The sequence below is a fragment of the Prunus mume genome, linkage group LG3 (assembly GCF_029339155.1).
Source record: "Prunus mume cultivar Tortuosa linkage group LG3, ASM2933915v1, whole genome shotgun sequence".
Lineage (NCBI taxonomy): Eukaryota > Viridiplantae > Streptophyta > Magnoliopsida > Rosales > Rosaceae > Prunus > Prunus mume.
Window position 1 is genome coordinate 354,407 of NC_142700.1, and position 15,783 is coordinate 370,189.

At 38.3% G+C, this 15,783-nt stretch overlaps 4 protein-coding genes and 1 pseudogene across 9 annotated transcripts; 2 read left to right on the forward strand and 3 right to left on the reverse strand.

Annotated features, from left to right (window-relative positions):
- Positions 1 to 1,546: 1,546 nt before the first annotated feature.
- LOC103326948 (two-pore potassium channel 1-like) lies at positions 1,547 to 3,944 on the reverse strand. 3 transcript variants are annotated; one of them, XM_008229207.3, is made up of 3 exons: positions 3,626 to 3,944; positions 1,955 to 2,910; positions 1,547 to 1,873 (listed from the first exon to the last, which is right to left on the reverse strand). In XM_008229207.3, exons 2-3 carry the CDS (start codon positions 2,869 to 2,871, stop codon positions 1,702 to 1,704), a joined length of 1,089 nt encoding a protein of 362 aa, XP_008227429.2. In that variant the 5' UTR covers positions 2,872 to 2,910; positions 3,626 to 3,944; the 3' UTR covers positions 1,547 to 1,701. The 3 variants fall into 3 exon arrangements, with proteins under 3 accessions (XP_008227429.2, XP_088904653.1, XP_088904654.1); XM_089048527.1 differs by having other exon boundaries at positions 1,547 to 2,910; XM_089048528.1 differs by lacking the exon at positions 3,626 to 3,944 and adding an exon at positions 3,091 to 3,197 and having other exon boundaries at positions 1,547 to 2,910.
- Positions 3,945 to 4,558: 614 nt separating this feature from the next.
- LOC103326949 (putative protein FAR1-RELATED SEQUENCE 10) lies at positions 4,559 to 8,444 on the forward strand. Of its 4 annotated transcripts, none has more exons than XM_008229208.3 (5): positions 4,559 to 4,696; positions 4,853 to 5,954; positions 6,045 to 6,488; positions 6,572 to 7,455; positions 8,112 to 8,444. In XM_008229208.3, the coding sequence occupies exons 2-4, from the start codon at positions 4,932 to 4,934 to the stop codon at positions 7,181 to 7,183; spliced, it is 2,079 nt and encodes a 692-aa protein (XP_008227430.2). In that variant the 5' UTR covers positions 4,559 to 4,696; positions 4,853 to 4,931; the 3' UTR covers positions 7,184 to 7,455; positions 8,112 to 8,444. The 4 variants fall into 4 exon arrangements, with proteins under 4 accessions (XP_008227430.2, XP_088904574.1, XP_016648404.2 ...); XM_089048448.1 differs by having other exon boundaries at positions 4,564 to 4,696; positions 4,846 to 5,954; XM_089048449.1 differs by having other exon boundaries at positions 4,572 to 4,696; positions 4,834 to 5,954.
- A 290-nt stretch (positions 8,445 to 8,734) lies between these two features.
- Positions 8,735 to 10,204, reverse strand: LOC103326950 (uncharacterized). The gene has a single exon (XM_089048450.1). It carries the CDS (start codon positions 9,726 to 9,728, stop codon positions 8,967 to 8,969), a length of 762 nt encoding a protein of 253 aa, XP_088904576.1. The 5' UTR covers positions 9,729 to 10,204; the 3' UTR covers positions 8,735 to 8,966.
- Positions 10,205 to 11,157: 953 nt separating this feature from the next.
- Positions 11,158 to 11,919, reverse strand: LOC103326951 (uncharacterized; annotated as a pseudogene).
- Positions 11,920 to 14,189: 2,270 nt separating this feature from the next.
- LOC103326952 (tapetum determinant protein) lies at positions 14,190 to 15,716 on the forward strand. Its single transcript, XM_008229212.3, has 3 exons — positions 14,190 to 14,325; positions 14,634 to 14,744; positions 15,335 to 15,716. Exons 1-3 carry the CDS (start codon positions 14,208 to 14,210, stop codon positions 15,682 to 15,684), a joined length of 579 nt encoding a protein of 192 aa, XP_008227434.2. The 5' UTR covers positions 14,190 to 14,207; the 3' UTR covers positions 15,685 to 15,716.
- Positions 15,717 to 15,783: the final 67 nt, after the last annotated feature.

Consider the following 15,783-nt stretch of genomic DNA (forward strand, 5'->3'; position numbering starts at 1 on the left):
TTTACTAGTATCATCCTTAGATTTAGGGCCTCCTTCGGAAGTCTGTCATAGAGGAACTCTGAGACCATATCGTCACTGTCACAGCTGGTCTGGTACTTATCGTGTTGGGCGAGCACTTGTTGCTACTGCCTTGAGCTTTAATTTCTAACGCAACTGTTTTATCATCGCTCTTATTAGTATCAGTATTTGCCTTCATTTCTGCGTTATCCCTTTCACCATTATCAACAACTTTACTTCTAGATGCCCATTAGCTCGTTTTCAACCTAAGTTCTCCAGAACCAGATTTCTTTCTGAGGCTATTTGCTCTTTTTAGCTGTCCAGCTACATTGGCTGTTTCATCGTCTAAATTTGGCATGTTGCACTGGAGGGTAGAAGCCCTTGGCTAGGAAGTCGATCTCTTTCCTAATCCATCACTGGTTTCCAAAACTCCTAAGAAGTTACTAGAATTTTATGCTGGGAAGTCGATCAATCATGCCTGGCAGATCTCAATCTGTCTCTTCAATTCGTAGTTGTGGCTTTGAACCTCTTCAACTATTAGAGCCCTTTCTAGTGCACTTGTTAATATCCGTTCTGCTTGAAGAAGAGCTGATGCGCTGCAATCTGAAGAAATGCCAAAATGGAATGTAGAACTCTTTCCAGTGTGATGAGGCCTCCTCATGCTCAAATATAATGCATGAATTGGTTTTATAGATGGAAATTCGTTTGCCTCATTCTTATGCATTTTAATAGGAGCGATGACAGACTGAATAGGAGGAGATTCATCGTCCTTTTGATTTGCATGTAGCGTTCTAAGAGTTGCTTCTGCAGCATATTGTGCAGCCAATGCATCTCTCTTGTCATATATTAGTTTCTTGATTTCAAGATTCTGCATTTTCTTCATATTTGGTTATGGAGATATGGACATGAGCATGACAAAGAGTATCATGATTAGTGACGAAAGTTGATGATATTTTAGCCATATAAGGTACGATCATGCCTGGCAGATCTCAATCTGTCTCTCCAAAATTCCAAACGACTTTGTTGTTCTGTATATTGGATCTCTTGCTCTGTCTTTGAAAGGATTTCTCCACAAAATTGCAGCTTCATTAAATGACTATGGAATTATGTCATGGTTTGACACATATTGTGGTTTCATGCCAATGGGTTATTTAGAATTTTCTTTTTATTTCCCGGACAAGAAATACCTGCATTAGTCTTCTATCTTCCAGCCGCTGTTTAACGGGCATAAATTTGTCATTTTCATCCTTCCACTCATTAGCAATCCCGGTTGCTACCCGGTTTGCTGAAACTTTAACTCTTGCGAGCTCTCTCTCTCTCTCTCTCTCTCTCTCTCTCTCTCTCTCTCATTAACAGGGAAATTTTCAATTCCTTGTTTCATGCCTTCCTAAATTTAAGAAGAATGGAAGCACAGATTAAGTTAAGGAGCGCAGGCAGCATGATCATGCAGAAAGAAGAGGAAATAATTATTGTCCCTGTTTAGGGAACCCTGTCTTTCATTTCATGCTTGTTGCTTTCCACGATCATGCTTAGAAAATGTCACCAGAAGTTGAATTCTTGACTTGATTAAAGTAATTGAATTGCATAGTAGGAAAAAGGAAAAAGAAGAAGACCAAATGAGAATTTACAACATGTTGTTCAAATGCAACTCAATGAATACGTTAACAAATTACTGTAACAATTTCCGAGGTAATGGTGCAAACGTTAAGCTGTGTACTCAAAAGTTGGTTGAGAATGAGATGGTGCTAGATCAGATGCTGTCAAAGTTCCTGAATGATTAATGTCAAGGTTTTTGAAGGTTTCCATCACCAGTGAAATATCTTCCTGGCAGATCTTCCCCATCTCCTTTAGCTTATATACGATAAACTCTGCAGCACTGATACAGAAAATCCAACAAGTTAAACCACGTGAGAATTGATACATCTCATTTACAAATAAGAGAGCATTATATTCATACCCGACGACTTTATCATGATCAAGATCTGCATCCTCAAGATCCGAGAGTGTCAATCTCCGAGTAAGAACCCACTTCACAAGTGATCTTTGCCTTCTTTCAGTGTATAGTTCAGCAAGGTAGAGAAAGAATTGTGCTAAGCAAATGGTACTGCTCAGTATCCAAAACACAGCGAAAATTCGACCTCCTCCAGTTGAGAAGCTCTCATCGCCATAGCCTAGAGTAGTAATGGTGGAACAAACGCAATAGAAAGCATCCATAACTTCCAGATTCTCAACTAGACATAAGAAGACAGTTCCTACTATAACAAGCAGCAAAAGAAGGATTCCAACCGTAACACATTTGAACTTGACTTTTTCAGTCTCAACCTCCTTAAGAAGCTCTGGTGTCCCAATTTTTTCCCGGAAGTGTATGGCTCTAACCAAAAGGATTTCCTGCTTCTCTACAATGTAATCTGCTGCCTTGCCAAGAATTAAGCCAACAAGAGCCATGCCTGTGAACACATAAAAGCATGCAACTAGTTTTGCCAACATGCTATTGGGTACAAGGTCCCCGTATCCAACGGTGCTCATTGTGACTACACACAAGTACATGGAATCCAGAATCGCATTCGTTTTTTTACCTTTTATCTGATGCCTCATCAGGAAAAAGCAGAAGGTGCCTCCACCAATGTATGCCACCAACAACAAGATTACTTGCTTTATACTAAATTGTGGTTTCACATAGATTGGCTCACAATCTGCAGGACATTGAGATCCCGCTTCATTTTGTTCTAGGCGGTTCTTAAATGATGGACATGGAGTGCTACCATATTGGCGATTTCTTCTTTTATGGACCGCGTTCTTTTCGTTATTGAGTTGAGCAGGTTCTTTCTTTTCAGAAAGTAAGCCTTGTTTAACATCATCATGATCACTAGCCATCAGGGCATTACATGAAGGTTGATCTGCTTGAGCAAGGACCTGCACAGAAAAATTGAAATTATATAAGTACTGCAAACCACAACATAAGTTAACATTGGTTCTCACTAGCTTAAAAGTTCAGCCGTCAAAGCTTCTCCAGCCAAAACTTTTGATGGTCAAAATTCAACAGTGCTCATGCAGTTGGAATGAATTTGGTTGTGTCACTAGAGCATATCTCACCGAAAAATTTCAAGTCTCGGCAATTGAAACTGATAGGCCTTTGAGTGCCATTCTTTTGTGAATTTGTTATCAGCACCTTGGCAAATACTGATATCCTTGAAACTGATCCCCAACAGAAAATCAAAATGACAATGCATCCCATGAAATGCAATATCTTTGTATTTATTTTGAATCTTGATCCACGCAGTAAATATTCAAAATCAGCAGATTAAAGGGACATAATTTTTGCCAAACTCATTCTTTGGCTGTGTCATTACGATTAAGAATCTAACAATGAGGACAAAAATCCATTTCAAATTCTCATCGTAAAAATGGAACTATAACTTGTACAATCAATTCAAATGACTTCCTAGTACAAATAAACACGTGCTTTGAATTTAATCCACACTCAATGACATGGATCTCTTCTTTGATACCATTTTTTTGTATTGAAGACCGCAAATATAAATGAACACGCGATATGATATGATGATAAAGTAAACAAATTAAAGAGAAGAAGAAACACTATATAAATATATGCCCTATAATATCTTGCCTGATGAAACCGTTTCCCTCAATCCACCAGCAGTAGTGCTTCAAATGAAATGTTGTTTCCCTCATACAGAAAATGAGAAAATAAAGAAAGAGGCAGAGAAATGAATATGGTGGTCTATATACATGCTCCTCTCTCTACATACATGATCATACCAATATATTTCATGCTGATTCTAGAGAGTGATGAAGAAGAAGAAGCAACCAAGAATCACTCTGCTGCTTCCAACTGGGTAGTTTTTCACCGCAAACAGAAAATAGCTACTTAGTGGGGGGATTTGAAATCCACTCGGACGCATCCCATTCTCATCCCATGTGTGTCTCTCACTTGTCCACTCTTTCAACGTCCATTCCATGAGCTTTCGTTTTACAAAGAGTTCCAAGAACAAATTCCTCAAGGTCAATACACACAAATTAAACCAAGCTAACAAATTGTAGCTATTGGACTTACAGACATTCTCCAAGTATTTAAGTTAAAGGATTAGTTACATACTTCTAATTTCGGCAATTGGATTGCATCTAAGAGACTACCAATACATTTAATGAATGCAATATAATAACTAAGATTATAAGTACATAACAAATCCTTAACATAAAATACTTATTAGAGAATCTCCCAACCGAGGTCAAGATCCAGTGAAAATCGCATTTAAGAAACAAGTAATATTTCCCCTTAATTGCGCCCCTTCCCTTATTTTATGTCCCTTCCAATCCTATTTTGGGTGAAACTCCAAAATCATCACAACAAAAGAAAAGAAATGTGTGTGTGTGTGTGTTTTTTATGTTCGGTTAACAAGGTCTGCAGAACTAAAGCCCAAACTTGGACTCCAACTAAGACTATGCCCAAGTCCAGCCCAGAGTAAAACAAGTCCTTTAACAGGCCTGACCCATCTCTTCTGCTTCTGCTTCCATTATTGAAACCCTTTTTTCTTTGTTTTTTCTTTTTTCGGTTACAATTATTTGGGAAATTTTCAGAGAGAGGGAAAAGCAAAAAAAGGAGTACACTCAGCTCAGCTGTGGAGGAAGTTGAAGAAGGAACAAGGGTTTAAGCACACTTTCTCCTATTCTTTCACTGGTACGTGATTTTTCAGCCCGGTTCTAAGCTCTTTTTATATTTCTGGGGTTCGATTTCCTTTCTCCAATCTGTTAAACCACTTGCCGCTTTGTGAAACCCATAAAAAACCCTGGTTTTTTTCCTTCTATCTATTTTAGTTTTTGTTTAAGGGTTTAGACTGCGGGCGACGTTTCTTGGTGACTCAAGACTGGAGTAGCTTAAGGGTGAGTTTTACGGTTAAATTGAAGTGTAATAAATGACTTCTCCACCATCGAAAAACATATGGATTCGGCGGCAACAATGCCCATGTGGGGATTGGAAATGTTATGTGACATATGAGGGAGACTCTGAAGAGACATCATCCATAACATCCCAATTGGTAAAGAACGATAGTGCAGGCTCAGAAGCTATGGTTTCCCCTTATGTTGGAATGGTATTTAAGAGTGACGATGATGCATTTGAGTATTATGGCAACTTTGCTAGAAAAAATGGCTTCTCAATTCGGAAAGAGCGGTCCCGACTTAGCCCTCAATTGGGTATTTATAAGCGTGACTTTGTTTGTTATCGTTCTGGCTTTGCACCAGTGAAGAAGAAGCCGACAGGAGAACACCACAGGGATAGGAAGTCAGTTCGGTGTGGATGTGATGCAAAAATGTATTTGTCCAAGGAGGTAGTTGATGGGGTTTCTCAATGGTTTGTTGTGCAATTCAGTAATGTCCATAACCATGAGCTTTTGGAAGATGACCAAGTACGCCTTCTTCCTGCATATCGTAAAATTCATGAGGCGGATCAAGAGCGGATACTATTACTTTCTAAAGCCGGGTTTCCTATACATCGCATAGTGAAGGTGTTGGAGTTGGAAAAGGGGATTCAAGGTGGTCAATTACCCTTTTTAGAGAGGGACGTTAGAAATTTTGTCCAAAATCGTAAGAAGGTTGTTCAAGAAAATGATGCTTTGCTCACTGAAAAACGGGAAAACGATACATTGGAACTTCTTGAGGCATGCAAGGGAACAAAAGAAGCAGATGAAGACTTTGTTTATGATTTTACAGTTGATGAGAATGATAAAGTTGAACACATTGCATGGTCCTATGGTGATTCAGTCCATGCATACACTATGTTTGGTGATGCAGTTTATTTTGACACTTCGTATCAATCAATCACGTACGGCGTGCTTTTTGGAGCATGGCTTGGCATTGACAACCATGGAAGGACCATTTTCTTTGGCTGTGTTCTTTTGCAAGATGAAACACCTCGTTCTTTCTCGTGGGCTTTACAGGTTTTCTATCCAATATCCACTATACTGATTTTAGATTAGCCATGTCTTCTTATTTGCTCCCTGACATTGATTTGTACTTTTTGCATACAGACTTTTGTTCGTTTCATGAGAGGGAGATGCCCGCAAACAATTCTAACTGATCTTGATCCTGGGCTGAGAGATGCAATAAGAAGTGAATTACCAGGCACTAAACATGTCGTTTCTATATGGAATATTATTCCCAAGGTATCCAGCTGGTTCTCTGTTTCACTTGGATCTCGCTGTGCAGAATTTAAATCTGAGTTTGATGTGTTATGTCGGGTGGAGAGTACAGAGGATTTCGAGCTTCAATGGAATCAAATGATTTCAATGTTTGGGCTTACTACAGATAAACATATTGCTTTACTTTATTCATTCCGGGCATCCTGGGCTCTGTCGTATATGAAGGGTTACTTTCTTGCTTGTATGGCTACGACAGCATATTCAAAGTCTGTAGATGCATTTTTGAAAGGAGTTTTCAGTGCACAAACATGTTTGCGTAGCTTTTTTGAGCAGGTATTTAGTAAAAACTTTTCATGTTTGATATATGCCTTTAGTTCTTCAATTGATATGGTTTCTTAATGCTTGAACACTTGCAGGTTGGTATTTCTGCCAATTTTCAAAATCAGGCACGTCAAGAGATGCAGTATATGCATATTAAAACATGCATTCCCATTGAAGAGCATGTGAGGAGTATTCTGACGCCTTTTGCCTTCAATGCTTTGCAGCATGAACTTGTGCTCGCCATGCAATATGCAGTATCTGAAATGTCCAATGGGTCATATCTTGTGCGCCACTTTAAGGAGATTGATGGGGAGCGTCTTGTGATATGGATACCAGAAGAGGAACAGATTCATTGTTCCTGTAAAGAGTTTGAATCTTCTGGATTGTTATGCAGACATTCTCTGCGTGTATTTGTAGTAAAGAACTACTTTCAGCTTCCTGACAAGTACTATTTAAATAGATGGCGGAAAGAAAGCTCTCTTGATTTTTATGATGACCACATTACTCGAACTAGTGATGATGAATGGTTTCAAGATTATCACTGCCTTACTGAAACCCTGTTTACAGAATCATCAATTACAAAGGAGCGTGCCGATTATGTTCGCAGGGAATTGACAACACAACTGACAAGGATTCTTAATGAGGTTAGAAATATGCCAGAATGTGAAGGAGTTGCTATGGATCTGACATTTTCCCCTACGGGCTAATTTGAAGCAGTTGTTCATGTGTACTGTATTGGTATCAAATGCAACTCCAACATGCTTTCTGGAATTTAGAGAATAGACAGAGTTCAAGAAAATATGGTTGGAAGGTTTAGGCAATGGAGGGACAAAATGGCTTTGCATTATTTCTCTTATATTAAGCGGAAAAGTGTAATGTTTGGAAGATCCATTGCTGTTCGGCCAAATTGCTGTTTAAACTTCCTGATGTATGACATCACAACACACAAAAAGGAAGTGGAGAAAGGAACTTACCTAAGGTGATGTACTCTTATCTGTATATGTCATTGATAAAATTTGAAATGAAGCAAAGTAGAGTTTCTTCCTTTGTGTGGTCTTGCCCTTTCTTTCTGGAAACTGTGGAGTAGCTTTCTTTAGCATTTACCAGTTTTTAGATTCTTTTTTCCCTTAACTGTGATAAAAATTGGATTCTAGTATGATAACACAATCTGTTTAGTTTAAAAGAGAAAAAGTGGAGAATAAAAATGGGGAAGAAGTGTTGCGAATTACCATACTAGCTGCACTTTTAATTATTTGTGAGTAGTAGTAGTAATATGTTTTTGTATTGTGCAAGTTTTTCAAGATTAAGGTTTTGCAATAGATAGCCTCCAAGTAAAGTTGCTTATAGAAAGTGGTGATTTGGATCATGGGGTCATCTCATGTCCTCCTCCATCCAAATCCAAATTCCAATTCAAGTTTAACTGAACTCTCCATCATTCTAAGAGAGCCAAGAGGTGCTGGACCAAACCCAACTATTATTAGTATTACTGTCTGTCTTGGAAAATTGGACCCTAGATCCTATCCTTATCTATTTGGTATTTGAATGAAGGCCTTGGTTGATTGAAGAAGTATTTTCATAATTTGTACTGGAACTGTTGGCAATTATTTGGCACTCACGTCTTGTCCTCATTTGCAGACAGAGACAGGGACCAGTTTGCGTTTCTCATGATCACTCTGGAATGCTTCTAGTTCTAGTTCTAGATCTCTCCTTTCAAAATTCCGGAAAGGGAAGGGGCCCCTATTCTCAAGAGATTAGAGACACCGTTCGAGGTGTCGGTGATATTCCTGATTATTGTAAATCTAAAAAATCAAGAGTCGGTTTGCGCACTGTACAAAGTAGTAGATGACAAAAGGCCCAACCAATTTGTCATTAAAAGTCGGTTTTCATTCACTGTTTTTGCCTGTTGTCTGTTGTCTGTTGTCAAACAATATCTCATTTTCCTATGCATTTACTTACTATTAGTGATAATTTTTTGGGGCGTAGATAGATGGTCAAGTTATGGAGGCATTGATCTGATTCTGAATTCTGATGGGCAGCCTAAGGTTAGCTATCTTAATGCAATTTCCTCAACCCTCGAAAGATAATAATTTTTTCACATCATTCCATTTGCTGCAATTTCTGTTCTTCAAAGCAATGCAACGTTGGCTTTGTTGTGTAGTATAGAGTTTTGAAGACTAGATGGATATATCGTATCACTGTAAATTAATAGGATTCAGAAATAAATCGTTCCACTAAATGATTGGATGGAAAGAGCAATCAACGACATAAAAATGGAATGCATAATCATACACTTGAGATGTTTACAAGGTCCAAGTGACGTTACAGTACTAGCTAGCCACCAGCTATAGAGCTACAAGAAAATAATTAAAACCTGATCTGATGATGCGATGACGATGACTGTTAGGAGGATGATGATGATGATGATGAGTTAAACAAACTGAGCTGTATATGTTTTATGTATGTGCAGAGGCACATCTGCTCGCTGAATGGTTAAACGGCAATGGGTTGCCGTTGAGCTTCAATCCTGATTTCCTCCTTCATTTTTCTTATAAATTCTTCGAATTTTTGGTTGAGTTCATCTGTACTAGTAGCGGCTAAGTAGTCATTAACATGATTTGTTTCCAGCTCTGGTGTGTCCATCTCTTCTTCGCGTTGTTTTATCAAAGATTCACTTCCTCCTTTTTCTTCTGCGCTAAAAGCTTGAGGTATTTCTTCTGCCTGCAATAGAGTCCCATTTTCAAGTTCTTCCTGTTGTCCATCTCCGTCGTCATCGTCGTCTTCTTCTTCTTGTATAGTTGGCGATTCCCCTTCATCTTCACCAGCAGCATAAGCGATGGCGTCCTGATCCAGAGACTCATCGTGGGATTCATGATTATTAATAGAGGTGGTGCTGCAACTGAAACTGCAAGTGGAAGAATTATCATTGGATTTGGAAGTAGTAGTTTTTGCAAGAAAAGCAAGGATTCCATTACAAACGAGAAACATGTACTTCCTCTCTAGGGCGCGGGTGAAGATTGAGAAAAGCAACGTGGAGAAATAAACATTGAACTCAGTGAAGGAATAGGGAAATAAAGAAAAACCTGATGAAGAAGAATAGCAAAGAAGAAACAAAGACAACAAAGACACTGAGAGTAGAAGCCTCAAAGTCCTTTTCATCAACAACTGGCCCAAGTAGAACAAGTACTTGTTCGAATATTTTTTAGGCACAGCAACGAGTTTCTGATCCTCATCGTTACTTTGATCCATAATCATAACTGCTGCTTATAATTAAATATTAATTCTCTTCTGTTGTGGAAGTGAAGAGAACAGAAGAAGGTAGGTTACAACTTACAAGGGAAGGGAGGGAACGAATGAATATGTTTCTTATTAATTGGTATTCGTGTGTTTCTTATGAAGGAGTGGGCAGGGAATGAAGCGTTTCAAACAATTATTACATGCATGGGCGCAGTGCAGGAGAGGGCCGCCCAAATCAGTATAAATAAATAAAAAGCATCAAACTTGAAAGAACAATGAAAATGTTCTCTTGAAGTTTCTAGCTGCCACCAAAATAAAAGAAAAAAAGTTGTCACCACTAAATCTAATAATATTCTACAACTAGTCTAGGAGTCCAGGACATGGTGGTAAGACTGCAGTGCACTAACAAAATGTTATTCCCTTGGGTTGGCTTTGGTCCACACGGCAACAAGGGTTTCGAACCCCTTCCACTTTCGTTCCTCTCTAACACCTTATTCATCATACTATGTACAACTTTATATTACGTGTTATACCATTTGATATTTTTATGTTTTTACAGACAAACTTCATAAACTTCATGGGGACGACCCTACAAACATGTGTTGTAATAGATGTCAATAAAAGAAAAGAAGGGGAGAAAAAAAAAATCACAACTTCATAAACTCATAAAACAAAAAATGTAGCTCTGTCCATTTCTCACAACTCTTCAAACTCATAAAAATCTAAATCTATCTCCTCAAATTCAGAAATAAAATGACCTCTTAATTCTCATTTCTTCACGATAAAAACTCAGAAAATAAAAACTATAGCTCCGCAAAAGGATGTATGTAAATAATATATAGTATACAGCAGCAACATTTTCTTTGTAGTCATATTGTTTATGATATAATGTAAGCTTGGTTAGGTACGGTTACAAATATAATCATCATCTCGGATACGGATTCACGGAACAGATGATCAAGGGACATAAATTCATTGGACAGCTGACTTTTAAAAAAGAGATAGCTATATAGATAATAGACAAGAGAAGTTTGACCAGGATCTTCTTGACAGAGCAGCTTAATTTGCAAGAATAATCATGCCCTCCAATTACGGGTTCAGCAAAACATCCTTCACTTAATTAGGAAATGGAAATACACCGACGTACGCTTGGCAATGGCATATTATGGCAAGCCGATTTTAATGAAGAAACTGACATTATTAATCAATTAATTAATTATTATTGTATAATTTGAGGAGCTAGCTAGCTAGCGCCAATCTCTCGCAGTCAAATGCATGTACAGAGTACATACATGATGTATTCATTTCACTTGTACATCTGTTAATTGGTTGGTCACAGCAAAAATAAGTGAGGAAGGCGAGGCATACATATATAATATATTAATTAATTGTCAAATAACAATAATAATAAGGTAGTACTAGAATGCGAAGATAGGCTACCGCCAGATTACAGACCAAAACACATCAAATGCACATAATCAGAAGCCTCTTATCCTATATTTCTTACACAATAGGTACGCCATGCTCACGCATATATCATTTCATCGATCGAATGTGTGACTTCGGTAGGTACGTACGTGCGTGTCCAATATTACAATAGAAGATAACGAACTAATTATTAATTAAAGAAAATAAATATTGTTGAGTGATAATATCAGTACTGATCAGGCCACAAGAATGCTCCGATTGCATATGCCCTCTTTTGATCAAGGGTCCCTTGGAAAGCAAGCCCGTATTGCTTGAGGAGCAGGTCCACCTTCCACTCCTCCATCTTCTCATAGTCCGCCTTGTGTAGCGAGGGTAATGAAGGGGCATCTGAAATCCTCCTGAGCCTAAACCTGAAGGATGCATTATTTCTGCACTCTTATTGGAGTAATTAGAAACCACCTTCTTCATCACATGACCTCCTCCTAAGTCTGAGTCTGAGCCTGAGCCTGAAGGATGATGATCTCCTTCAATACTATTACTAGGGTTAGGGTTGCCCATCACCCTATTAGAGTCTGAGTCGACCTTTGGGTACAATAAAACATGGCAAGCTGAATGAAGAAGCCAACTCAAAGCTGCAGCCATCTCTCTCTCTGTCCTTTTTTCTTCTTCTGATCTCTCTCAATCTCAAGCTAAAACGAGAGAAAGAGAGAGATTCAAAGGAAGAGGAAATTATTAGGATATATAATATCAATCAAGCAATTGATATTTGATCTGCAGCAAGTTTATAGTGGCTTAAGCCCGTATTTATAAGCCTTCAATATATAAAAACTGCCTAATATCACATTTCGTTGAAGTGGTCCATACGATACGATAAGATATTTCAATTTAATAATAAAAGGGTTTGAAATTTAGTCGAGCGGTGCAAACCATCATCATGTATTAATATTCATTCATGTACATATGATACGGATGGTTATTTTGGGTGCCAACAACATCAAAATATATAGATACAGAGGAATTAATAGGATACTCAACTTGTTTGAGGAGTGGTTATTAGTCACTATTCTTATATAATGAAAATAGCAACAATGATTGAGTTGCGTATTAACACATCATCCCTTCCCCAGCTTCGCATTAATTATATATCTTCAATAATATGTCTAGTGGCTTTCTTTCTACCTAAGATTTCATGACCCATTTAATTTCGCTAATTGGATTCTCTTACATGATTGGCTCAACACCACAAAAACTAAAAGTCCCTATCTAAGATAAGATAAGGACGTCATAAATGGGCTGTTTTCATTTTTCTTTCTTTTTATTATTTTTATTAGGTTGTATTCTAATGAGGTTGCTTGTGCCGGAATCAAAAGTTTATACTAATGATTTTGCAATCAATCTATGCCAAGTTTTGTTGCCTGAAATCCGCGTTGGGTGACACGGTACTATGACTTGAGATGAAGATGATCACACGGCCATGTTGATGTGTAATTACATAATTACATTATCAGAAGAAAACAGACACGACTGCTTAAGTAGAGAGAGAGAGAGAGAGAGAGAGCCAACAACATGTTACATATACATATCATAGTTACCATAAATAGATGCAGTAAATTAATACGCAGCACGTGCGAGCTTGGTTAGGTGAATGATGTCCAATTACTACTTCTGGTTCAGCCAGCACCAGCACCAGCACCAGCAGTAAGTATAATACTAATTAACTTGAATCAATCACTTCAGCTGTGATAAAAACAATTTAATTAAGCTAATGTGGGATGCGACTGAGGACTTGGACGGTAGATGAAAAGCCAGCCAGCCAGCCAGCCGGGCCCAGCAGCAGAGCAGCTGCAGCCTGCATGTATGCATGATGCATCCTCCCCTGCTCTCTGCTTTTGCTTTTGGCTGCTCTTTCACATAATTGAAGTAGCCTAATTTCTCTCCTTCATTGTCAATCATGTTGTAGTTGACCTTGACCCCTACCACTAGCGGTTCAAATTCAAATCCAAAATCCACGTATATCACTGCCTGCCTGTGATCTTCTTTTTGGTTTGCTGCCTCAAGTTATAATCTATTCTAGGTAGCTAGCTAGAGGCTAGAGGTAGTTACCATAATGAAGTTGCTGGCCATGGCCCGTGGGGTGCAATTTCTTCTTGGGAAATCTTGAGGCTGATGTCCTTCTTTATTGTGTTTGTGTATTTACACACTGTAAATGCACCAACTGCTTTTAGGACCACTAATTTATTACTTATATTACTGAGGAGGAGGAGGAGGAGGAGGAGGAGGAGAGGTCATCAGGAATCAATAGAGCCTCATTTTAATTCCTGATTTTTGCTGCTGGTTCCCAAAGCTTTGTTTGTTGAACAATATTGAATCACGCCAAAAAGACAACTTCAATATCGAATTCCTAAGCCTTTTTTAACATGTACATATATATATATATATATAGTCCAAACCTTGACCCAAAATAAAATAAAATGCCTTTTCTTTCTTTTCTTTTTTAATTCCAATAATCCTTCTTTTCTTTTTTTCAATTTTTCAAACCCGGCCGTGTGTGTCGTCCCTTGCAGTTCTGGAATCTGGACAATTTCATTGGGACATAGCCACATAGGTAGGTACGCTAGCTGCAGTCAACGAGTCAACAACTTTCCCATGCAAAATCCCAAAAGCAATGTCAGTTCTGTAATAGATTGCACATTGAAGTCCAACTTCGAATGGATGGAAATTAATGTCATCGAGCTATATATATTATATAGCTTTGCTCTCTCCCTTCCCTTATTAGATTCAAGTTTCTACAGCATCAGATTTGCTGAGAGCACCACCACCTTCTTCTTTGGCTCTTGAACAACGCATGCACATTGGCTAGCTATATTTCTCTCTAAAAGAGTGAGTGAGGTTCATTATTCATATATATATATATATATATATATATATACTTTGTTAGTTTCCCCCCATTAAGATGCATCCACGCTTTTACCTGCTATTTTCTTTTTTGGTATGAAATATTTGTTGACATGCAGCTTAGCTAGCTGAAAACATATATACTATATCGAAGCAAGCAAGTGATCATCCGTGATGAGATTGAGAGGTGTACTGATCAATGGCTGCAGCAGGAGACTTTTCATAGCTAATTCTGTGGCCCTGATGATCATCTGTTTCGGTTTTATTATGATGCTTATTGCTTTGTTCTTCGGTACGTATATTACATATACAAGTTTCATTTTTTTTGGCAACAGCGAGGGCCGGCCATTTTTTGATCGTTTCCCTACACCCAGCATAACTCTGTTTTGGAAGCTACTTTTTAGTTTCCAGATGAAATTGCATGCCCTCATTGCCATGGTGCTGGATCTAGAGTCTAGACCATACATATGATTATATCATTTTTAATCACTTGTTTATGGGATGTGTTAAGCTCATTCATATCATTTGATCTTCAAAGTACTTTCCTCATGTCATGACCGATTCCGTTCTAATACAATGAATCTGTTTCTCGAAATGCAGTGATTGATCACTTGGGAAGTAGTGTTGGCATTAATAATAATAGGCTGGTCTTTTCCAATGAAAACCACATTGCAGGCTATGGTCATCGGAAGCTGTCGCAGTCAACTGGTGGTAATACTAATATTTAAGCCTATGGTTACTCTACCCTTATTAATCTTTGACCACCTTTCCTTCAAATTTGCTATACTATTTTTTCTAATTTGCCATGTATGTCAGTGTAACTCTATCTTTAGCTACGTAGTACATTTTGACTTGATGAATAATTGTCTAGATTGCCTAGACAAGGTAAGACTGGATTATTATAATCAGAAAGCTAGAGCCTAGACATGAATTTTGCTTTGACATGATTGGGCCTTTAAATTTCTCAAGATCATTATAATCCATAATGATCATGTGGGCTTGTGTGGTTGGTTGGTTTTGGACCATCCGATTCTGATTCATTTATGCCCCAACATTAATCTGTCAAGTCTGACTCCAGCACAATGCCAGGTGTTAGAATGTGATGGACTTGTGTCCAGAATTGCAATGGAAGCCTTTTATTACTAACCGTCTAGGTAAGGAGGCCTAGGCAATGCTAATTTTTAGGTGTAAGAGGACGTGGTTAACGTGTCTAGGCTCACATCAGTGTAGTTTAATTAATTTGGGACAGTAATAATAATGTGCAGTGAGTTTAGAAAACTTAACTAATGATGTGCATGCAGATGCAGATGATGATGGAGGAGGAGACATGAATCGTATTGGGGCAGCATGCTCAAAAGACGACATAGTGATATTGCAAGGCCAAACAGCCCCACTTCCCAATGGAATTCCAGCCTACACGGTTGAGATCCTGAACGCCTGCGTTTCGGGTTGCAGCATATCCAACATTCACGTCAGCTGTGGGTGGTTTAGCTCAGTCCGGCTGGTCAATCCAAAAGTGTTTAGACGCAATGACTTTGATGACTGCCTAGTCAATGATGGTGAGGCTCTAGGCCCTGGAGAAACCCTCTCTTTCCAGTATGCCAACAGTTTCCGCTACCCTCTATCAGTTTCATCTGTAGTTTGCTGCTAAACTAACTAAAACCACCAACCAAGCTCCAAGCTAGCTAATATATAAATCTTTCGTTAAAAACAGAGGACTTGTTCTTATGCAATCATATTATATATAATG